The 21103-nt window shown below is 42.9% G+C and overlaps 1 protein-coding gene across 2 annotated transcripts in view; it reads left to right on the top strand.

Moving 5' to 3' along the window:
• The window catches only part of LOC126336743 (dehydrogenase/reductase SDR family member 11-like), a 150158-nt gene that overhangs the window by 50798 nt on the left and 78257 nt on the right, over nt 1-21103 (top strand). For both annotated transcript variants that reach the window (XM_050000737.1, XM_050000738.1), the window contains exon 5: nt 6374-6523. In XM_050000737.1, the coding sequence (XP_049856694.1) occupies nt 6374-6523 (150 nt within the window). The remainder of the gene's footprint in view (nt 1-6373; nt 6524-21103) is intronic.

Below are 21103 nucleotides of genomic sequence, written 5' to 3' on the forward strand. Positions count from 1 at the left end.
CACACATAGCCACTGTTACTAGGTGCCAAGGTCTGACTGCAACTGCATCTAACACGAGCAGAAATCTAGCTGGGCAAGTAAGAGGCATGAGGTGGAGAGAGGGACAGATAGTAGTTTAGACATGGGGGAACATGCTAGTGCTGCCTGAGGAAGTGTGCAGGACTGAGGAAGTGTGCAGGACTATGGTGGGGACAGAATAGGGCTCCTAGGTGAATCATTGGGTGGCTGTGCTGGAGAGGGGAGAGGGGGGAAAAGGGGAGATTGAGAGAGGAGAGAAGAGGAAAAGGCAATGTAGGTGTATTGGCTAGTGAATGCTGAGGCCGTGGAAAAACTAAACTCATTTCTTTTGGACAACTCCTTCTATTCTACAGATGAATTTTTAATTAAAAATTTGTAACATGTGAGCTCAAAAAGAAAAATATGTGTTAAATATCTGCGTGTCACTTGTTACAAGAGAAAATTTTATTTCTATTAAATTTAAGGCAGTGTTTATTTAGTAATGTCTAAACTATACGGTAAGTGGATATGTTTACTACTTTCATTATTTACATTCCACCCAATTCTTTATAGTGTTGTATCAGTGTTAAAAATATATGATAGTGGATTGTGACCTTTGTCATCAATACATTATTGCTCAAAGCAGTTCAGTTTGGCGACATTCAGAATGTGGTCTAGTTTGATTTAATTCATTTATCATGTTCCATAAATTCCACCATAAAGGAGAACTTCTGGGCTGTGGATCAAGTCAGCATGTACACTAACAAGAGACAATTAATTTTATATCAAAAAAGAAAATAAGTGCTATCATCATTTTTAAAAAAGGTGCCTGTTTATAATGAAAACTGCTACTTAACATGCAGCTAACAGGAACATTCAATTTTTGAACCCAGATAATTTGCAATTTTGTAAGTAAGCTGTGGCAACTAAAATTTTATTTTGAATTAGTACAGATTCTAAATGTCTTACTTTTAGAAAATATAATGCAACTGAATAGATAAAAACTCTATTCACCAAGTAATGGCAGAATAAAAAATATATGAAGTTTTGAGAAATGTTCAAGCTTTCATAGCCAGTGGCTTCTTCTTGTGGCAGAAGAACTGAAGGGGAGGGATGGGGGATGAAAGAAGAGGACTGGAAAGGTTTAGGAAATAGGTAGAGTTTTGTAAAGTTTCCCAGAACTCTGATCAGGGGAGACATACCAAATGGGATGAGAAGGAAAGACTGATTGTTGGAGACTGCACTGGATGAGATTTGAAAACCTGAGATCTTAAAGGTGGGAGATAGGGTAATAAGCAAGACAGAGATTACTGACAAAAAACTATTTGAGTAGATTTTAAAAATGTTACAATGATACTCCCTTGAAGTATGCTTTGTGAGTAACCAAATATTTGTATCTACCAAAAGGTTTGAAATTAACATATGGAAGAACTGAAAATATTCATCTCAGATTGTTTTGTAGATGCAAATTGGGGAGTTGTATAGTGTAAGTCTACATCAGGCCATGTAATTAGATTTTTTGAAAATTTAATATTTTGGAAATCTAAGAAACAGGTAAGCGTTACAAAATCTATTTTTGCTGAGTAATTATCACTGACAGAAGCTGTCACTGAGATTAAGTTGATTCTGGATGTTTTGATGAAAAGTCTGATGAGCCTTTAAAAGTATATGAAGACAACTCAGGGGCAGTCGATGTTGATAAATATGGTAACTTCACAAAAAGCTGAAAGTGTATTGAAGTACACTACCATTTTGTGAATGAATGTTACAGGAATGGAATTACTGATATTTGTAAAGTGGATTTAGAAAACAATGTAGCAGACAGTTTTACAAAATTTATGTGCAGGAGCAAATCTAATAGCCAGTTTGATATTCTGAGTATATTTGGTGCATGAATACAGATGTAAATTCTATTTAATTTTTGTTATTAAATAGTCTTAATAGTCTTCTCTATCAATGACCATGTCTGGCATGTTTATTATGAAATAGCTTTATACTAATTGTAACTTACTTCCATTTTGTTGTGGCCTGAATGACTGGATTTGACACATTACTCCCACAACTTCTTGCAGTATATCAGGCCATAGTACTTGTGTGATAGACCTGATCACAGAAGCAGATGGGCAGAGGCTCTGCACCATTTTAGTCAGAGTCTCTGCCTTCTTCCAGCTAAATGTGGAGCACAGGAAGTTCAAATAGCTGGATGGAGCTCCTGCTTCCTTCACATGTTTTTAATGCATTTAGATACAGAAATCATTAGAAATTAACCTATGTGAGCTTCAGAGGGAAGAGAATGGCAGGAAAGTGTGGTGTCTTGTCCACATGTTGCTAATAGGGTGCCTATGGGATGCAGTATTTTTGGAATGCTACACAACAATTCAATCAAATAAAATTAGTTGTTTTATTTTCAGAAAGCGAATTGACAATACTTAATTTGACTATAACAAATGTTGCTAGCAAGAGGTGACATGAAAACAATACAGTGTGATAGCAAATCACTAAACACGTTGCAGACTCGGAGTCTGCCAAGGCTAGCAGGAGCTGTGTACATATTCACTTGCTGCATGGGGCATGCCTGGTGCAGCACGGTTCAATTCCGTGCACCATTGGCTGCCCTTTCTTCATTGCCTTCTCTATTCTTGTGTGCTGCTTCTTTGTTCCGTCATTTTTTGATACACCTGAACAGAAAGAAAATTGTTTAAAATCTACTGTTATCTTTTAAATTCATGGGAATGCAGTTTCAAAATTCATAGAAGTGAATTATGTATAAAGCTGACTTTGTGTTTAGCAGAATATAAGTTGATATTGTTTTTCCAAACGATGAAGCAGTTGTTAAGGTAGAGCAACCATTATAATGTTGTTGTTATCTCCATGCTACTCTATCCTGTGCAAGCTCTTCATCTCCGAGTAACTACTGCAACCTAGATCCCTCTGAATCTGATTACTGTCTCTTTGTCTCCCTCTATGATTTTTGCCCCACATTCCTCCCTCTAGTACTAAAGTAGTGATCCCTTGATGCCTCAGAGCATGTCCTACCAACTGATCCCTTCTTTTGGTCATGTTGTACCACAAATTTCTCTTCTCCCCAATTCTGTTCAGTACCTTTTCATTAGTTATGTGGTCTATCATCTAATCTTCAGCATTCTTCTGTAGCACCACATTTCAAAAGCTTCTATTCTCTTCCTGTGTAAACTGTTCATTGTCTATGTTTCACTTCCATACATGGCTACACTCCATACAAATACTTTCAGAAAGGACTTCCTGACACTTAAATCTATCCTCAGCGGCAAATTTCTCTTCCTCATAAATACTTTTCTTGCCATTGCCAGTCTACATTTTGTATCCTCCATACTTTGGTCATCAGTGGTTGTTTTGCTTCCCAAATAACAAAACTCATATACTATTTTAAGTGTGTCATTTCCTAATCTAATTCCCTTGGCATCACCTGATTTAATTCAACTACATTCCACTATCCTCATTTTGCTATTGTTGATATTCATCTTATACCCTACTTTCAAGATATTGTCCATTCTGTTCAACTGCTCTTCCAAGTCCTTTGTTGTCTCTGACGAATTTGCAATGTTATCAGAAAACCTCAAAGTTTTTATTCCTTCTCCCTGGACTTCAATTCCTACTCCAATTTTTTCTTTTGTTTCCTTTACTGCTTGCTCAATATAGAGATTGAATAACATCAGGGATAGTCTACAAACGTGCATTACTCCCTTCTCCATCACTACTCCCCTTTTGTGCCCCTCGACTCTTACAACCTGTCATCTGGTTTCTGCACAAATAGTAAATACCCTTTCTCTCCCTGTATTGTACTGCTGCTATCTGTACAATTTGAAAGAGAATATTCCAGTCAACACTGTCACAAGCTTTCTGTAAGTCTACAAATGCTATAAATGTACGTTTGCCTTTCATTAACCTATCTTCTATGAGAATTTGTGTCTGCCCTGGTAGCTGAGTGGCGAGCACAATGGAATGTCATACCTAATGGCCCGGGTTCTATTCCTGGTTGGGTTGGAGATTTTCTCCGCTCAGGGACTGGGTGTTGTGTTGCCCTTATCATCATCATTTCATCTCCATCAACAAGCAAGTTGCCAAAGTGGCGTCAACTCGAAAGACTTGCACCAGGTGAAAAGTCTACCCGACGGAAGGCCCTAGCCACACAGCAGGTTCAGTATTACCTTGCGTGTTCCTACATTTCTCTGGAATCCAAACTGATCTTTCCCGAGGTTTACTCCTATGAGTGTTTCCGTTCTTCTGTAAAGGATTCATGTTAGTATTTTGCAGCTGTGACTTATTAAACTGACAGTTCAGTAATTTTCACTCCTGTCAGCACCTGCTTTCTTTGGAATTGGGATTATTATATTCTTCTTGAAGTCTGAGGGTATTTTGCCTGTCTCATATATCTTGCTCACCTGATGGAAGAGTTTTATCATGTCAGGCTCTCCCAGTGCTATCAGTAGCTCTAATAGAATATTGTCTACTCTCAGGGCCTTGTTTCAGCTTAGGTCTTTCAGTGTTTTGTAAAAATTCTTCATTCAATATCATATCTCCCTTCTTCCTCTACATCCCCTTCCATTTCTATAATACTGCCCGCAAGTGCACCTCCCTTGTATAGACCCTTTATGTACTCCTTCCAACTTTCTGCTTTCCCTTCTTTGCTTAGGACTAGTTTTCCATCTGAGCTCTTGATATTCATATAGGTGGTTCTCTTTTCTCCAAAAGTCTCTTTAATTTCCCTGTAGGCAATATCTATCTTACCCCTATTAATATATACTTCTACATCCTTACATTTGTCCTTTAGCCAATCTTACTTAGCCATTTTGCACTTCCTATCAATTTCATTTTTTAGACATTTGTATTCCGTTCCACCCACTTTATTTATTGCATTTTCATATTTTCATCAATTAAATTCCATATCTCTTGTGTTACCCAATGGTTTTGTATTAGCCCTCGGATTTTTACTGACTTGATCCTCTGCTGCCTTCACTATTTCATCTCACAAAGCTACCTATTCTTCTTCTATCGTATTCCCTTTTGCTGTTCTTGGCAATCATTCCCTAATACTTCTCTGAAATGCTCTACAAACTCTGGTTCTTTCAGTTTATCTATGTCCCATCTCCTGAAATTTTTGTTTCTTTTCAATTTCTTCAGTTTTAATGTACAATTCATAACCAATAACTTGTGGTCAGACTCAACATCTGCCCCTGGAAATGCCTTACAATTTAAAATCTCTGTCTAACCATTATATAATCATTCTGAAACCTTCTGGTGTCTCCAGGGCTCTTCCACATGTACAATCTTCTCTCATGATTCTTAAACCAAGTGTTAGCTATGATTAAATTATGCACTGTGCCAAATTGTACCAGGCAGCTTCCTCTTTCATTCCTTTCCCCCAGACCATATTCACCTACTAGTTTTCCTTCTCTTCCTTTTCCTACTAATGAATTCCAGTCCCCCCCCCCCCCCCTCCCCCCATGACTATTAAATTTCTGGCTCCCTTAACTATCTGAATAATTTCTTTTACCTCATCATGCATTTCCTAATCTCCTACTCATCTGTAGAGCTAGTTGGCAAATAAACTTGTACTACTGTGGTGGGCATGGGCTTCTAGTCTATCTTGGCTACAATAATGCATTCACTATGCTGTTCATAGTAGTTTATTCATGCTCTTATTTCTTTACTCATCATTAAACCTACTCCTGAAATTACCCGTATTTGATTTTGTGTTTATAAACCTGTATTCAACTGACCAGATGTCCCATTCCTCCTGCCACCAAAATTAACCTGTCCATTTCTCTTTTTAAATTTTCTACCTACCTGCCTGATTAAGGATCTGACATTCCACCCTCCGATTCATAGAATGTCAGTTTTGTTTTTCCTGATGACGACATCCTCCTGAGTAGTCTCCACCCAGAGACCCAAATGGGGGACTATTTTACCTCCAGAATATGTTATTCAAGGATGACACCATCTTGGAAGTATACAGTAGAGCTGCATGTCCTCGGGAAGAATTATGGCTGTAGTTTTCCCTCACTATCAGCCGTTGACAGTAGCAGCACAGTAAGGCCATTTAGGTTGATGTTACAAGGCCAGATCAGTCAGTCATCCAGAGTGTTGCCTCTGTAACAACTTCAGATACCTTATGTTTGTCTGGCCTCTCGACAGAACCCCTCTGTTGTGGTTGCACCTATGGTACAACTGCCTGCATTGCTGAGGTGTGCAGGCCTCCCCACAAATGACAACCTCTGGTTTTATTTTTATTTCTTCATTAGATACATTAGAAGAATAACTGTTTTTATAAGACCTTTACTGCATTAGTAAACTGATGATTAATTCTATGAGAGAAATTAATTTTTCATTATTTCAGTCAATATGTCCTGGATTAGTGAAAACTGAAATAATGGATAACCTGAAGATACTTGACAAGAAAAATATTTATTCCAAACTTTCCTATCTTCAACCAGAACATATTGCAGATGCTGTTGTGTATGTACTCTCACAGCCTGCTATTTTAGAGGTAAGGTATCTTTTATGATCCAGCATCTCTTATTTAAGAAAATGGTCATTTGGAAGATCATAAGTGATAATGGTATTCTGTACACATTCTGTAATCAGTTTGCTCAGCCAGAATAATGTCAATGAGTGTATAATTCAGACATTTCTAGAAAGGACTAATGTATTGTACTATTTAGTATACTGCTATTGCCTGCCCTTTTTTGTTTCAGAAACTGTTTTAATAGTTATTTTTTTCAATTTTGAACATGTTTACTGTGCAGTCACTGATTAGTTACCTATTTTGTTCTATATTTTATGTTCTTATTTTTTAGGTTCCTATGTTAGTAATACAGCATGTTGGACAGGGAAGAATAATTGAGTCACAGTAAAGAAATAAAACAAAAGAAAAACTTGGGATCATTAATAGAACTGATAAATAACAAGAAGCCACAAAACTGGAAATATACAACTGAATGTAAAAATTTAATATCAAATTTTGCTCATAATGTCTCTCCACTTTAGTTGAATTCATTGATAATGTGAAGATACAATTTTACAAATAGTGTTTCACACTGTGTGTACTGTTGTTCTCTTTTAGGGTTCCATACCTCAGTCAACAAAAATGGAACACTTATAGGATCACTTTCTTCTCCTTCTGTCTGTTTGTCTGTCAGTCCAGTTGTTAAGATTCCATTTTGAATGAATAAAGGAATGAAGTTGGATTTTGTATTACGTTCTAAGCTATATGATCCCTTGATGGTGTCAAACATTTTAGCTTCTAAATCAATGCAATCAGAAGATGTGGCCATGTATATCACATATTTTGATATTCACAAAGACACTCATCAAAACCTATAGGGTACTTGCTGTTGACCTAGAATCATAAGATTTGGCAAGAAGCAAGGTTTCATGGTAATAGTAAAGGGAAAATCTGAAAATTGTGTTTGTATCACAGTAAAAAAGTATTTTTTACCATTTGTTCTCTGTCTCTCTCTGTATACCCACCTGTTCAGACCCCTTTTTCCCTGAAATGGATAGAGGTATTAAGTTGAAATTTATGTGAAATACTGAGTTATATAGACCATGGCAGTGTAAAAAATTTAAGCTTCAAAGTCAATGCAATCAAAAGATCCCTTTTTGTCAAGAATGGATGGAGGAACCAAATTGAAATCTGTCAAATACTAAGGTCTAAGGTATCTTGGTGGTGTAAATAACTTAAGCCTAAAGCAATGCAATCAAAAGATATGGCCATTTATGTCACATATTTTGATACTCGCAAACTTACTCATGAAAACCTGTAGATGAATTATGTATATATTTATTAGTCCTGGTATGCCAGCAGTAAAGAATGTACATGGAAACCATGAGGTTTCGAGAAAGAATCTTGGCGGGACTGCAGACTTTTCAGTCTTCATTTTAACCAATCCTTCACCTCCCAGTGATGAGAGGAGTTATTAGAAACTGCATATGATTCAGATTCCATGTTAAACTGTAGGTCCTCTTTCTCCACATGGAGAATCATTGAAATGATGCTTACATATTGCCTTATGTCTTTGAATTGTTAATTACATGTTATGTAATCTCTATGATACAGATATTTTGTGTAAATAAAGGTACATGTGTCTGATGTTTAAATTCACTAACTGTTCCTGAACATTTTCTGGTGGTGAAATCTAGGAAGGCCACGACAAGGAGAGAATTTTCACAATCACAGGGATGTCGAAGATCTACTGAATGAGCTTGCACCAGTTCCAAACGACTACGCGGTTTACTACATAGCAGGATCTCTTCTCATGTAATGTGCAACTCCAGCTAAGTCATTCATGTCTTGCGGCATTCTGTTTGTCTTTATTGATTACTGAAACATACTACATTACTGCCCACATACTAATAGTTGAAGTAATAGTTGAGTAGAACATAGGAGATAACTGATATGTGACAAGCATAGCTGATCTCTAGTGAGATGGTCAATACAGAAGCCTGCAGAGTACTGTCACGGATCATGGCCATGAATACTGAAACAGGAGATTGTCTCTCCAAGCTAAAATGTAGACGAGGTTACCCCTTTGCCAATGAGGAGGAACATGTTAGCAACTGTCTGCAGGAGACAGCATGAGAAGATTACACAAACTCGGCAAGACGAGTGATCCTAAAGGCAAAACGGGATATTAAGGGAAAATTTCAGACGTCGCTGCTGTCAGGGCGATGTTGGGGGTTTCTACACAGTCGTTAAACAGTGTTCCACTACCACAGATTGACTAGACTCATTCTCCAGTAACATCAGCATTGGACTTGCTTCTGGGAATCTTCCATTGTGTCAGACTCAAACTTGTCAGTTGTCAATAAAACAGGTGTTTCTTCGAGGCTCTCTTGAGGAGGAATCCATGAGTTTGATAGAAGTAATTTGTGAACTACAGCTTAGTACAAGTGCACTAAAGAAATTTTGTGCACGCGTTATGGTGCAAGGCCAGAATTATTCAGGTACTTCTTGATTACCTGTAAGCCAACCTGTATGAAACATATGGTAACCTCCGATTCCCTGAAAGCTCTGAACTTATCGTTTATTGAATGTAACTAGCGCATCCGAGCTCTATAGGCGCCAGGGGAGAGCGTAGAATCTTATGGTCGAGTGTTAGTCCCTAAAATACTTCTTGCTTTCCAGAGGATAAATGTCGGCGCTGGACAATCCGTACCAAAAGAGTACTATTGTCTGAAGGAAACATTCTGAAACCACCGAGCGAGGTGGCGCAGTGGTTAGCACACTGGACTCGTATTCGGGAGGACGACGGTTCAATCCCGCGTCCGGCCATCCTGATTTAGGTTTTCCGTGATTTCCCTAAATCGCTCCAGGCAAATGCCGCGATGGTCCCTTTGAAAGGGCACGGCCGTCATCCTTCCTCATCCTTCCCTAATATGATGAGACCGATGACCTCGCTGTCTGGTCTCCTCCCCCAAAACAACCCAACAACAACAACATTCTGAAACTAATGAATATATTGTCAGATGAGGTGGGTGGTGGGTTGATGGCACGAAGCATTCGAAAGGAAACTCTCAGGGTACTTAACGCGATACCATCCACAGCAAAACCCAGTGATCAAGCAGCGTGGTCATTGGGTACAGGATTGGGAGGCAGGCTTGTTCAGGACCGCCTCAAAAGTTTGACATCCAGTAATAGGTGTTTTCTTTTCCTTTACGAGGGTCATACAGCAAAAGACTGCAGAAAGAAAGGAAAATCGCTTTGTCTCATTTGCGAGAAACGTTATCAAAAGTCAGTCTGTACAAATACCGAACATTCTATTTCGTCAGTTACTCCTGCCGAACAAATTTCCGTCGGCAATGTGAACATCGGACATTTAGGGTACACACAAATTCAGGCGGGCTGCTTGTATGTAATGAGGCCCGCCAGAGTATGTAGACTCACATGCCGCATTCTAGATGAAGCAGCCAGTCTAGTTTTATCAGTAGATTGTTGATCGATTACTTAAAAATAGAAGTCACTGGAAATCACCCCCTAACCATCGATACATTTGAGTTTCCGTTTGTTACATCACACTCTTGGCGACTTGTCCGACTGGCACTGAGAAGCGCATGAAGCCATGCTCATAATGATGTTACTGCGATTGAGAGTTTTGACTCCTTTTCGAGGTATCCGTCGTACCTCAAGAATTTCGAACGAACCACATTACTAATTTTCAACTGGCCGACTCGGCAGAAGAATATGATAATCTTCCCACTGAGTTACTTATTGGAGCACATATTACTGGGGAATTGTAAAGGACACAGCAGTGCTACGCATATCTCAACTCTAGCCTTAATACCTTCTAAAATCGTGTGGATCCTTAGCGAAATCGGTTAAGCTCGTTAACCTCGCAAACCTGCTATGCAATCAAGCATTTAACAATATAGTCAGGATCTTTTGGTATAACAGCGATATGCGACCATCAAAATGAGTGCGAAAGATTAAGAATTCCACGAGAAATTTCACACTTTCTATTCTGTCGAGGATCAACGAAATACATAGTCTGCATTCCACGAAAATCGAAAGTCATTCTTCCAAATCACCTCAGTAATAGCGAGAAACGTTTCATTGCGTTGCAGAGGCGTCTGGAGAAGAATGACGCCCTTAGTTGTGGGTACGAGACTCAAATGTCAAACTACATCCAAAACGAACACATCGAACTGGCCCACCACAGAGCTGAACCGACGCCTTCTATCTGCGTCACCGAATAGTAATAACGGAGGAACACAAAAGCATGATATGGCGAATCGTGTTCGACGCATCTTCACACGAAAAGAAAGGCCTTCACATAATGATGCCTTAGAAACCGGGCCCTCCTGCAGTAACCGCAGTACTCCAGGGTTTTCGAGCGTGACGGTTTGCCATTGTCTGGCCACTCTATGTCAAATTTGGATCTCAGCTCTTCCAAAATTGTCAGACACTCATGTAAAAAGCTGGATAGAGGACTCAGGGACAACATTCACCCACTTTTTTTGTGATGGCTCTGAGCACTATGGGACTTAACATCTGAGGTCATCAGTCCCCTAGAACTTAGAACTACTTAAACCTAACTAACCTAAGGACATCACACACAACCATGCCCGAGGCAGACTTCGAACCTGCGACCGTAGCAGTCGCGCGGATCCGGACTGAAGCGCCTAGAACCGCTCGGCCACCGTGGCCGGCTTTTTTGTGATGCTTCGGAGAGAGAACGTGGAGGAGTCTTGTGTATCAGGTCAGCCGCTAATAGTCCCACGTTCAGTTCATCTGTACTAATACTAAGCCGCCTACAGAGGATCTGATTTGGTCAGGTGGTATGGCGCATTTGGTCAGATTAGACGCATTGTCGGATCGTGTGTAGCCTTGTTGAAGGTATGGGTAAAACCGACCAGTTAAAGCTGATGCCGGCATTTTAGTTCTGAATAACAGGTATGTTTCGATATATGTTTGGTCTCGGTTATAGCATGCATTTTTGTATTTTTTACTAATAACCGCGTAAAAAATTGAAATATCAACTAGCTATAGCTGCGTTTTAATTTTTTCTTTTTTAAATAAACCATTTAAAAAAAAGAGTAATTTTGATTCGTAAAACTTGCATTAGTTTGAAGTATAGCGTTGTTATAAAAATGGGAAAAGGTATCAGTGCTATTTTAATAACAAGGGCGACAGAAACAATCAGCAAACATGGCGTAAAAATCGGTGTAGCACTGTCTAGACAATGATGTCGATGTTTCCGCGTGTCATGGTTTAAGGTAAGCTTGTGCGTGCAAGGTGCAAGACTGCCCACACTGGGTCTCCACGGTAGTTTTGTAGTTTGCTTTAAAAGATTAGATTTATCTGCCATTTCTATAAATTAACAAAAGAGAAAGGAAATTATGGTATCAATAATAAATTAAAAATTTGAGAGCAGTTAATTCATAAATGATAATTAATTGAAACCCCCAGTTGCCGACTGGTGTTGTTGATATACCTCGATGGGGTCAGGTGAAAATGTGTGCCCCGCCCGGAACTCGAACTCAGGATCTTCTGCTTACATGGCAGACACTCTATCCTTTTTTAAAATCTCATTTTGGTCCATATTGATCGTTGAATTTGTTCGGGGCGAACGTCCGATGACACCCATTTAGGTTCTCCGTTTATGTGTTCGCTCAGTTTTTTGTTACAGAGGGTAGCTAACCCTCTGACCGAACACGCTGAGCTACCGTGCCGGCTATCCATCTGAGCCACCGAGGATACAGATGAATAGCACGACTGCAGGGACTTATCCCTTGCACGCTTCCCGCGAGACCCACGTTCCCAACTGTCCACAATCTACATACGTATTGTACTAATAGGCATTTGCCCATCCACTTATCCCTGAAGTTCCTGCAGTCGCGCTATTCATCTGTGTCCTCGGTGGCTTAGATGGATAGAGCGTCTGCCATGTAAGCAGGAGATCCCGGGTTCGAGTCCCGGCCAGCACACACAGTTTCAGCTGTCCTCATCGAGGTATATCAACAACACCAGTCGGCAACTGAGGGTTTCAATTAATTATCATTTATCCTAGAGAAGCTGCACGGTCATCAGTGGTATCTGTTCTTTCGAGAACAGTTACTATCTTCATATATAGATAATTAATTCACACTATACAATAAAAATATAAAGTAGCTAATCTACTGGTGTGTGTGCACAGTATGACTACCTGCTTGTGGCCTTTGAAAACGGACAAATGATCACCAAAATAGTTTTTTAGATTCAGTTTTCACCCTTTAATGCTGACTATTCGTACTGCCCAGATACTAATAAGATTCCCAAATAGAACATGATTTTTGAGCAGAGTTAAAAAAATAGAATCAGTAGGAGAATACCGGTGATTATTTGTAGTATTCGGTCACTTACTACTTTTCCAGAAAAGCTGTGAACGGTGGACGGACTGAGTTTTCTTTTGATTGCCTATTTACGAGTAATTCAGTATTTCGATTTTATGTATCTTGAAACTGAGTGAGTAAAAATTTTTCAGTGTTTGTTCGATTTCTACATTTATTACAGAAAATAACAGAAGTAAAAAATCGAAGATCGTTACTTTAGAAACTGGTCATTTTGAGCGGTTTTAGCTTTCAGTTTGGTTGTATCAGCGATAACCGCCATCCCTACTGTGTCGACTGCCTGATCTCTAGTCAGGTCTTTGTCGAACGGCCGCGCCACCCGACAGCCTGGCCGCACCGTAGCTCTGTCCTATGATAACGCTCGTCATCTGTGCTCTGGACTTTATCGCCAGAAGGTCTTGCGCCCGTGCGTCATAATGGTGACTGTTGCCACTAAGCGACAAGTCCTTACGGAGTTCGTGGAACTACACAAGGACTTCAGAATTTTGTGGGGAGAAGCAGTGTTGCAACATGGAAGCCGGAAATCAGGCATTACAAATCCTTGCACAGAAATTAAAAACAGTTACAGTTGTCTGAACGTCAGGAGAAGGAAACTCATTGCCTTACATTCAGGAAAAGATTAATCGAGATGCCACAGTCGTTGCGTTCAGCTGCACAAAAAATGTAAAGAAAAGAAAAAACATATCAGCTGAGGTCTATTGGCGGGCTGTTAGCCTGCAGCTACGAGAACCGTATGACGTTCAACGTTGCAATGCAGAAAAAATATCTGAGGTTTTTTTCATGGAAAATTAGGAAAGCTCACTGTGAAATCGTCGATAGCGAATTTAAGTGAAATCAACCCGTGCCCTCACCGTCGCTTTCATCGTCATCATTTGTTAAAACATGACATCGTATTCGTGTATTTATTTTCAACGTTGTCACATGGTAAGTTTTCAGGCCTGGCAAGTACAGATTCAGTTGTTTCAGCAAATCGTGTGGTTCAACAGTTCCCCCCGTTATTTCAAATATACGAGGGCTGTTCAGAAGGTAAGTTACGATCGGTCGCGAAATGGAAACGACTATGAAAATCCTATAAAGCTTTGCAAAGATGTGTTGGGCAGCGCCTCTAGTATGACTCTAGGTAGAATTATGTCGCTCTTTTCATTCCTGAGCTCTTAGTGAGCGCGTCAAGATGTTATAGAAAATAGTGTCTCCCGCCAAGTACGAGAGCCTGGTGAGAATTTCCCCTGAAGCTATGCAACCAACATTACATAACTGTCGTGCGGTTTCTTCTTCAAGACAATTCTCAGCCTCATTCTGCAGGGGCAATGAAGATGTTCCTGCATCGTTTCAATTGGAAATGTTTGGTTACCCACAATACAGGGCGTAATTGTCTCCCACTGAATTTCATTTCCGATCAAACGAACCGCTGGCTATGAAGACAACATATTGGCACAGACAAAGAGCTTTAGGTCAGCGTAGAGACTTGGCGGAAAGCACTGGTGGCTGCCTTCTATGATGAGGGTATTGGAAAGTTGGTACAACGCTACGACGAATGTCTGAGACAGAACGGCGACTACGTAAAGAAATATTTCTGATTTTCACTGTGATTTTCATTTCGCGATCAATCGTAACTTACTTTCTGAACAGCCCTCGTACTCTGTTCTGCTGCACAACGTGAAGCAGAAGAAAAATAATTCTAAGACAGTGCTTACACTCTGAATTGGTTCCATGTACTTAAGAATACTGGTGCCAGAAACTATTTCAATGATTTACATTCTCAGAAAGTGTTTTCTTTACATGTACACTACTCTCCGTAACTTTGGAAACACCTAATTATTAAGGATAATGGGAAGGAAATACATTATAAAATTGCATTTTATTTCTGTCTAAATGCCTACATTCAGGTGACAAAAGTCATTGGTACCTCCCAATATCATGTCGGGCCTCGTTTTGCCCGGCGCAGTACAACAACCCGACGTGGCATGATCTCAACAAGTCATTCGAAATCACCTACAGAAATATTGAGGCCGGCCGCTATGGCCGAGCGCTTCTACGTACTTCAGCCTGGAACCGCGCAACCGCTACGGTCACAGGTTCGAATCCTGCCTCGGGCAAGGACGTATGTGATGTCCTTAGGTTAGTTAGGTTTACGTAATTCTAAGTTTTAGGGGACTGATGACCATAGCTGTTAAGTCCTATAGTGCTCAGAGCCATTTCAACCATTTTTCGTCCATAATTGCGAAACTGTTGCTGGTGCCGGATTTTGCGTACGAACTGACCTCCCGCATAGGTCCCGCGTGTGTTCGATGGCATTCATATCGGGCGTTCTGGTTGGTCAAATCATTTGCTCAAATTGTCCAGAATGTTCTTCAAACCAATTGGACACAATTGTGGCCCGTTGACATGGCTAATTGTCATCCATAGAAATTCCATCGTTGTTTGAGAACATGAAGTCCATGAATGGCTGCAAATGATCTCCAATTAACTGAGCATACCCGTTTTCAGTGAATGATTGGTTCAGTTGGACCAGAGGACCCAGTCCTTTTCCAAGCAAACGCAGTCCACACCATTATGGAGCCACCATCAGCTTGCACAGTGCCTCATTGACAACTTGGCTTCACGGTTTCACGGGGTCTGCGCCATATTCAAGCCCTACCATCAGCTCTTATCAACTGAAATCGAGATCCACTGACGAGGCCACGATTATACAGTCGTCAAGCGTCCAACCGATATGGTCACGAGCCCTTGAGAGACGCTGCAGGTGATGTTGTCCTGTTAGTGAAGGCACTCGCGTCGGTCGTCTGCTGCCATAGCCCATTAATGCCAAATTTCGGTTGGTTGGTTGGTTGTGGATTAAAGAGACCAAACTGCATAGGTCATCGGTCCCTTGTTTCATAAACACACAGAGCACAGTGAAACCATCCACTTCTCATTCGAAGCACAAGATAAAAATTCCAAGGGAAGAAAATCCACACGGTCAATAATAAAGAAACATGGAAAACGGAGCACAGCAACAAAAACAACATAGAGAAGAAAGACAGAAAGAATTAAAACTGTACAGCAGAGGATCGTGGCTGGCTGATCACGAAAATAATAGGATGAGCCAGCCACTCTGCAACACGTTAAAACCTCCACCTAAAAGATTAGGATGGAGTCGAATTACAACACAAAACTAATTAAAAATATAGCTCAAAAGAGGGTGATGTAATAAAATTAAATGGAGCTATAAAAGCCGCTTGCGCGAATAAAACGTAAAACCCGATCTGCCATAGAGACATTGTCACCTAAAAGAGATGATAAATCACCCTGGAGATTAAAAGCACACCTGAAAGCAGTTAAAAGAGGACATTCAAACAACAGATGCGCCACCGTCATGGTTGTACCACAGCGAGAATGAGGGGGTCCTCTCGACGCAGCAGATGACCATGCGTCAGCCAAGAGTGACCAATGCGGAGCCTACACAGAAAAACAGAATCCCTGGGAGAGGCCCGTATGGAGGAGCCCCACAGAGTCGTGGTCTCCTTTACTTGCCGCAGCTTATTAGGTGCACACAGAGCGCGCCATTCGTCTCCCCACATCCCAAAGACTCGACGGTGCAAAATCTTTCGGAGATCAATTGCCGGCAGGCCGATCTCCAGCGTCTGTTTGCGGGTAGCCTCTTTGGCTAACTCGTCGGCAAGTTCGTTTCCCGCGATTCCAACGTGGCCCGGGGTCCATATGCAAAATCTTTCGGAGATCAATTGCCGGTAGGCCGATCTCCAGCGTCTGTTTGCGGGTAGCCTCTTTGGCTAACTCGTCGGCAAGTTCGTTTCCCGCGATTCCAACGTGGCCCGGAGTCCATATGCAAAATCTTTCGGAGATCAATTGCCGGTAGGCCGATCTCCAGCGTCTGTTTGCGGGTAGCCTCTTTGGCTAACTCGTCGGCAAGTTCGTTTCCCGCGATTCCAACGTGGCCTGGGGTCCATATGAACACCACCGAACGACCACGCTGTTCAAGACTGTGAATGGACCCCTGGATGGCACCAACAATGGGATGGCGTGAATAGCACTGGTCAAGAGCCTGCAGACTACTGAGCGAGTCACTGCAAATGACGAGGGACTCTCCAGCGCTGGTACGAATACGCTCAAGGGCACGAAAAATGGCTGTCAGTTCTGCGGTGTAAACACTGCAGCCTTCCGGTAAGGAGCGCTGGTCGACATAGTCCGCATAGGCATAAGCGTACCCCACACGGCCATCAACCATCGAGCCATCGGTATAAATAACCTCCGAGTCATGATATGCGCCTAGGAGAGCAAGGAAATGGCGGCGCAAGACTGCAGGAGGAACCGAATCCTTTGGCCATCGGGAAAGTTCCAGCCGAAGCTGCGGCCGACGAATACACCAAGGTGGTGTATGTGGGCGGACCTGGTAAGCAGACGGAAGAGGCAAACACTCGAGTTCACGAAGGAGCGACCAAACACGGATCCCAATTGTATGGCCTGATCGTGGCCGCTGGTGTGGGATATGGACTGCCGCATTAACGAAAAGGAGACGGTAGTTAGGGTGACGGGGTGAGCAACGGACGTGGGCAACATAGTTCGCGAACAGTTGTTGACGCCGAATACGAAGCGGAGGAACCCCAGCCTCAGCAAGGAGGCTATGAACAGGGCTGGTGTGGAATGCTCCTGTCGCCTGTCGAACCCCACAATGGTGAACGGGGTCCAGCAGTTGCAATGCTGAGGGCGACGCTGAGCCATACGCCACACTCCCATAATCGAGTCGAGACAGCACGAGGGCTTTGTAGAGCTGCAGCAGCGTTTTACGATCTGCACCCCAAGTTGTGTTGCTGAGGCAGCGGAGGGCGTTCAGATGCTGCCAGCACTGACGCTTGAGCTGACGAATATGTGAAAGCCACGTAAGCCGGGCATCGAACAGCAATCCCAGAAAACGGTAAGTGTCAACAACCCTGAGCATGGCAGCCTGAAGATAGAGCTCAGGGTGGGGATGGACAGTTCGACGCCGACAAAAGTGCATAACACAAGTCTTCGCAGGAGAAAATTGAAACCCATCGGCTAGGGTCCACGCCTGCGCCTTGCGTATGGCTCCCTGCAACCTACGGTCTGCAACACCAATGGTGGAGGAGCTGAAAAAGATGCAGAAATCGTCAGCATATAACGTGGGTGAGACAGACGAACCTACTGCTCCTGCAAGGCCATTAATGGCCACAAGGAAAAGGGGCACGCTCAATACAGAGCCCTGTGGAACGCCGTTCGCCTGGATATGAAGTGAAGTATGGGATGTGCCAATTAAAACGCGGAATGTCCTAACAGATAAAAAAATTCTGAATAAAAATGGGGAGAGAGCCCCAAATTTCGCAGCACCATCCTAATGGATACGTTCGTCGTACGTCCCACGTTGATTTCTGCCGTATGTACTGCTTGTCTGTTAGCACTGACAACTCTACGCAAATGCCGCTTCTGTCGGTCATTAGGTGAAGGCCATCAGCCACTGAATTGTCCGTGGTGAGAGATAACACTTGAAATTTGGTATTCTCGGCACACTCTTGACACTGCGGGTATCGGAATACTGAATTTCCTAACGGTTTCTGAAACTGAGTTCCCCTTGCATCTAGTTCCATTTACCAATCCGTGTTCTAAGTCAGTTAATTACTGTCGTGCGGGCGTAATCGCGTTGGAAACCTTTTCACAAGGATCACGTAAGTACAAATGACATCTCCGCCAATGCTCTACCCTTTTATACCTCGTGTACACTACAGTACCGCCATCTGTGTATGTGCATATCGCGATCCCACGACTTTTGTCACCTTAGTGTATTAAAGCTGTTGTGACCCCGAGTCGCACATAAACTACGCTTCAGCCATGGGAGGTGTCTTTGGACTGCATTTACGACAGACGAAACTAGTACGTCAGTATTCAAGCTGCATAGGTTGTGCAACGTCCCCTCTCCCCTTTCGTTGTCGCTGTTCATGTTGAGCCGCTACTGCCACAGCTCGGCCGGTGGAATGGAGGCGCGACGCGCAGTGATGGTTGTCCCCGTCGGATAACGTGGAACAGCACCTGAAAATCTCTAAAGAAAATTGTTCCTCGCGTAATGTGTGAAAGTCCGTTTGCGAGTCCGCAGTCTTCTCGGCGATGCGAACTGCTGATTTTAATTGTCTGTTACTGTTTTATGATGATTTGCTATGCCCGGTTAGTTAGTTATTTCAGTACTGAGTGAATCATTCATCACCGGCGTCGTTTCACACCACTGAAGCGAGGAAAAATGCATTTGCAGTTCAGTAGCAGTAGTAGTTGTTACGTTGCTAGGCAGAATTGTTCACTATGGCACGACGCAAATCCAAAGATAATCTACACTCCTGGAAATTGAAATAAGAACACCGTGAATTCATTGTCCCAGGAAGGGGAAACTTTATTGACACATTCCTGGGGTCAGATACATCACATGATCACACTGACAGAACCACAGGCACATAGACACAGGCAACAGAGCATGCACAATGTCGGCACTAGTACAGTGTATATCCACCTTTCGCAGCAATGCAGGCTGCTATTCTCCCATGGAGACGATCGTAGAGATGCTGGATGTAGTCCAGTGGAACGGCTTGCCATGCCATTTCCACCTGGCGCCTCAGTTGGACCAGCATTCGTGCTGGACGTGCAGACCGTGTGAGACGACGCTTCATCCAGTCCCAAACATGCTCAATGGGGGACAGATCCGGAGATCTTGCTGGCCAGGGTAGTTGACTTACACCTTCTAGAGCACGTTGGGTGGCACGGGATACATGCGGACGTGCATTGTCTTGTTGGAACAGCAAGTTCCCTTGCCGGTCTAGGAATGGTAGAGCGATGGGTTCGATGACGCTTTGGATGTACCGTGCACTATTCAGTGTCCCCTCGACGAGCACCAGAGGTGTACGGCCAGTGTAGGAGATCGCTCCCCACACCATGATGCCGGGTGTTGGCCCTGTGTGCCTCGGTCGTATGCAGTCCTGATTGTTGCGCTCACCTGCACGGCGCCAAACACGCATACGACCATCATTGGCACCAAGGCAGAAGCGACTCTCATCGCTGAAGACGACACGTCTCCATTCGTCCCTCCATTCACGCCTGTCGCGACACAACTGGAGGCGGGCTGCACGATGTTGGGGCGTGAGCGGAAGACGGCCTAACGGTGTGCGGGACCGTAGCCCAGCTTCATGGAGACGGTTGCGAATGGTCCTCGCCGATACCCCAGGAGCAACAGTGTCCCTAATTTGCTGGGAAGTGGCGGTGCGGTCCCCTACGGCACTGCGTAGGATCCTACGGTCTTGGCGTGCATCCGTGCGTCGCTGCGGTCCGGTCCCAGGTCGACGGCACGTGCACCTTCCGCCGACCACTGGCGACAACATCGATGTACTGTGGAGACCTCACGCCCCACGTGTTGAGCAATTCGGCGGTACGTCCACCCGGCCTCCCGCATGCCCACTATACGCCCTCGCTCAAAGTCCGTCAACTGCACATACGGTTCACATCCACGCTGTCGCGGCATGCTACTAGTGTTAAAGATTGCGATGGAGCTCCGTATGCCACGGCAAACTGTCTGACACTGACGGCGGCGGTGCACAAATGCTGCGCAGCTAGCGCCATTCGACGGCCAACACCGCGGTTCCTGGTGTGTCCGCTGTGCCGTGCGTGTGATCATTGCTTGTACAGCCCTCTCGCAGTGTCCGGAGCAAGTATGGTGGGTCTGACACACCGGTGTCAATGTGTTCTTTTTTCCATTTCCAGGAGTGTATAATGCTACCTTACTTTCGTCCGTCGTAATATTATTTCGGCAAAACAATCAATGGTCATCAAGTCACTCTTTCAATTAAAATTTTCACAGTTAATTAATTTTGATCATCAACCATCTCACAGTTCAATTGATGATCGAGCCAACACGTGAGATTTCCATTACTGACGAACAATTTTTATTGTTCCTTCTTAGCAGTTAGTTTATAATCATCACACCACACGCACACCGATGGATCAGATCAATTATGATTATTGTCAGTTCGGTGATCGTGACAATCACTACAGCTTTTACAATCGGCGTATTTGTATTATCTTCGTGTGGTCGTATTAAGGTTTCCTACTCAAGACTAATCAGGTATCACAGTCTTCGATACTATGTCTATTCTTCGTTGTAACTCTTCACTTTGATGAAGGTTGAGTCCAACAATAATATCTCCAACAGAGTTCATTAACTCGTCGTACAGTATCAGAATATCACTTCAGT

Source organism: Schistocerca gregaria, chromosome 2 (genome assembly GCF_023897955.1).
Source record: "Schistocerca gregaria isolate iqSchGreg1 chromosome 2, iqSchGreg1.2, whole genome shotgun sequence".
In the NCBI taxonomy this organism is placed as follows: Eukaryota; Metazoa; Arthropoda; class Insecta; order Orthoptera; family Acrididae; genus Schistocerca; species Schistocerca gregaria.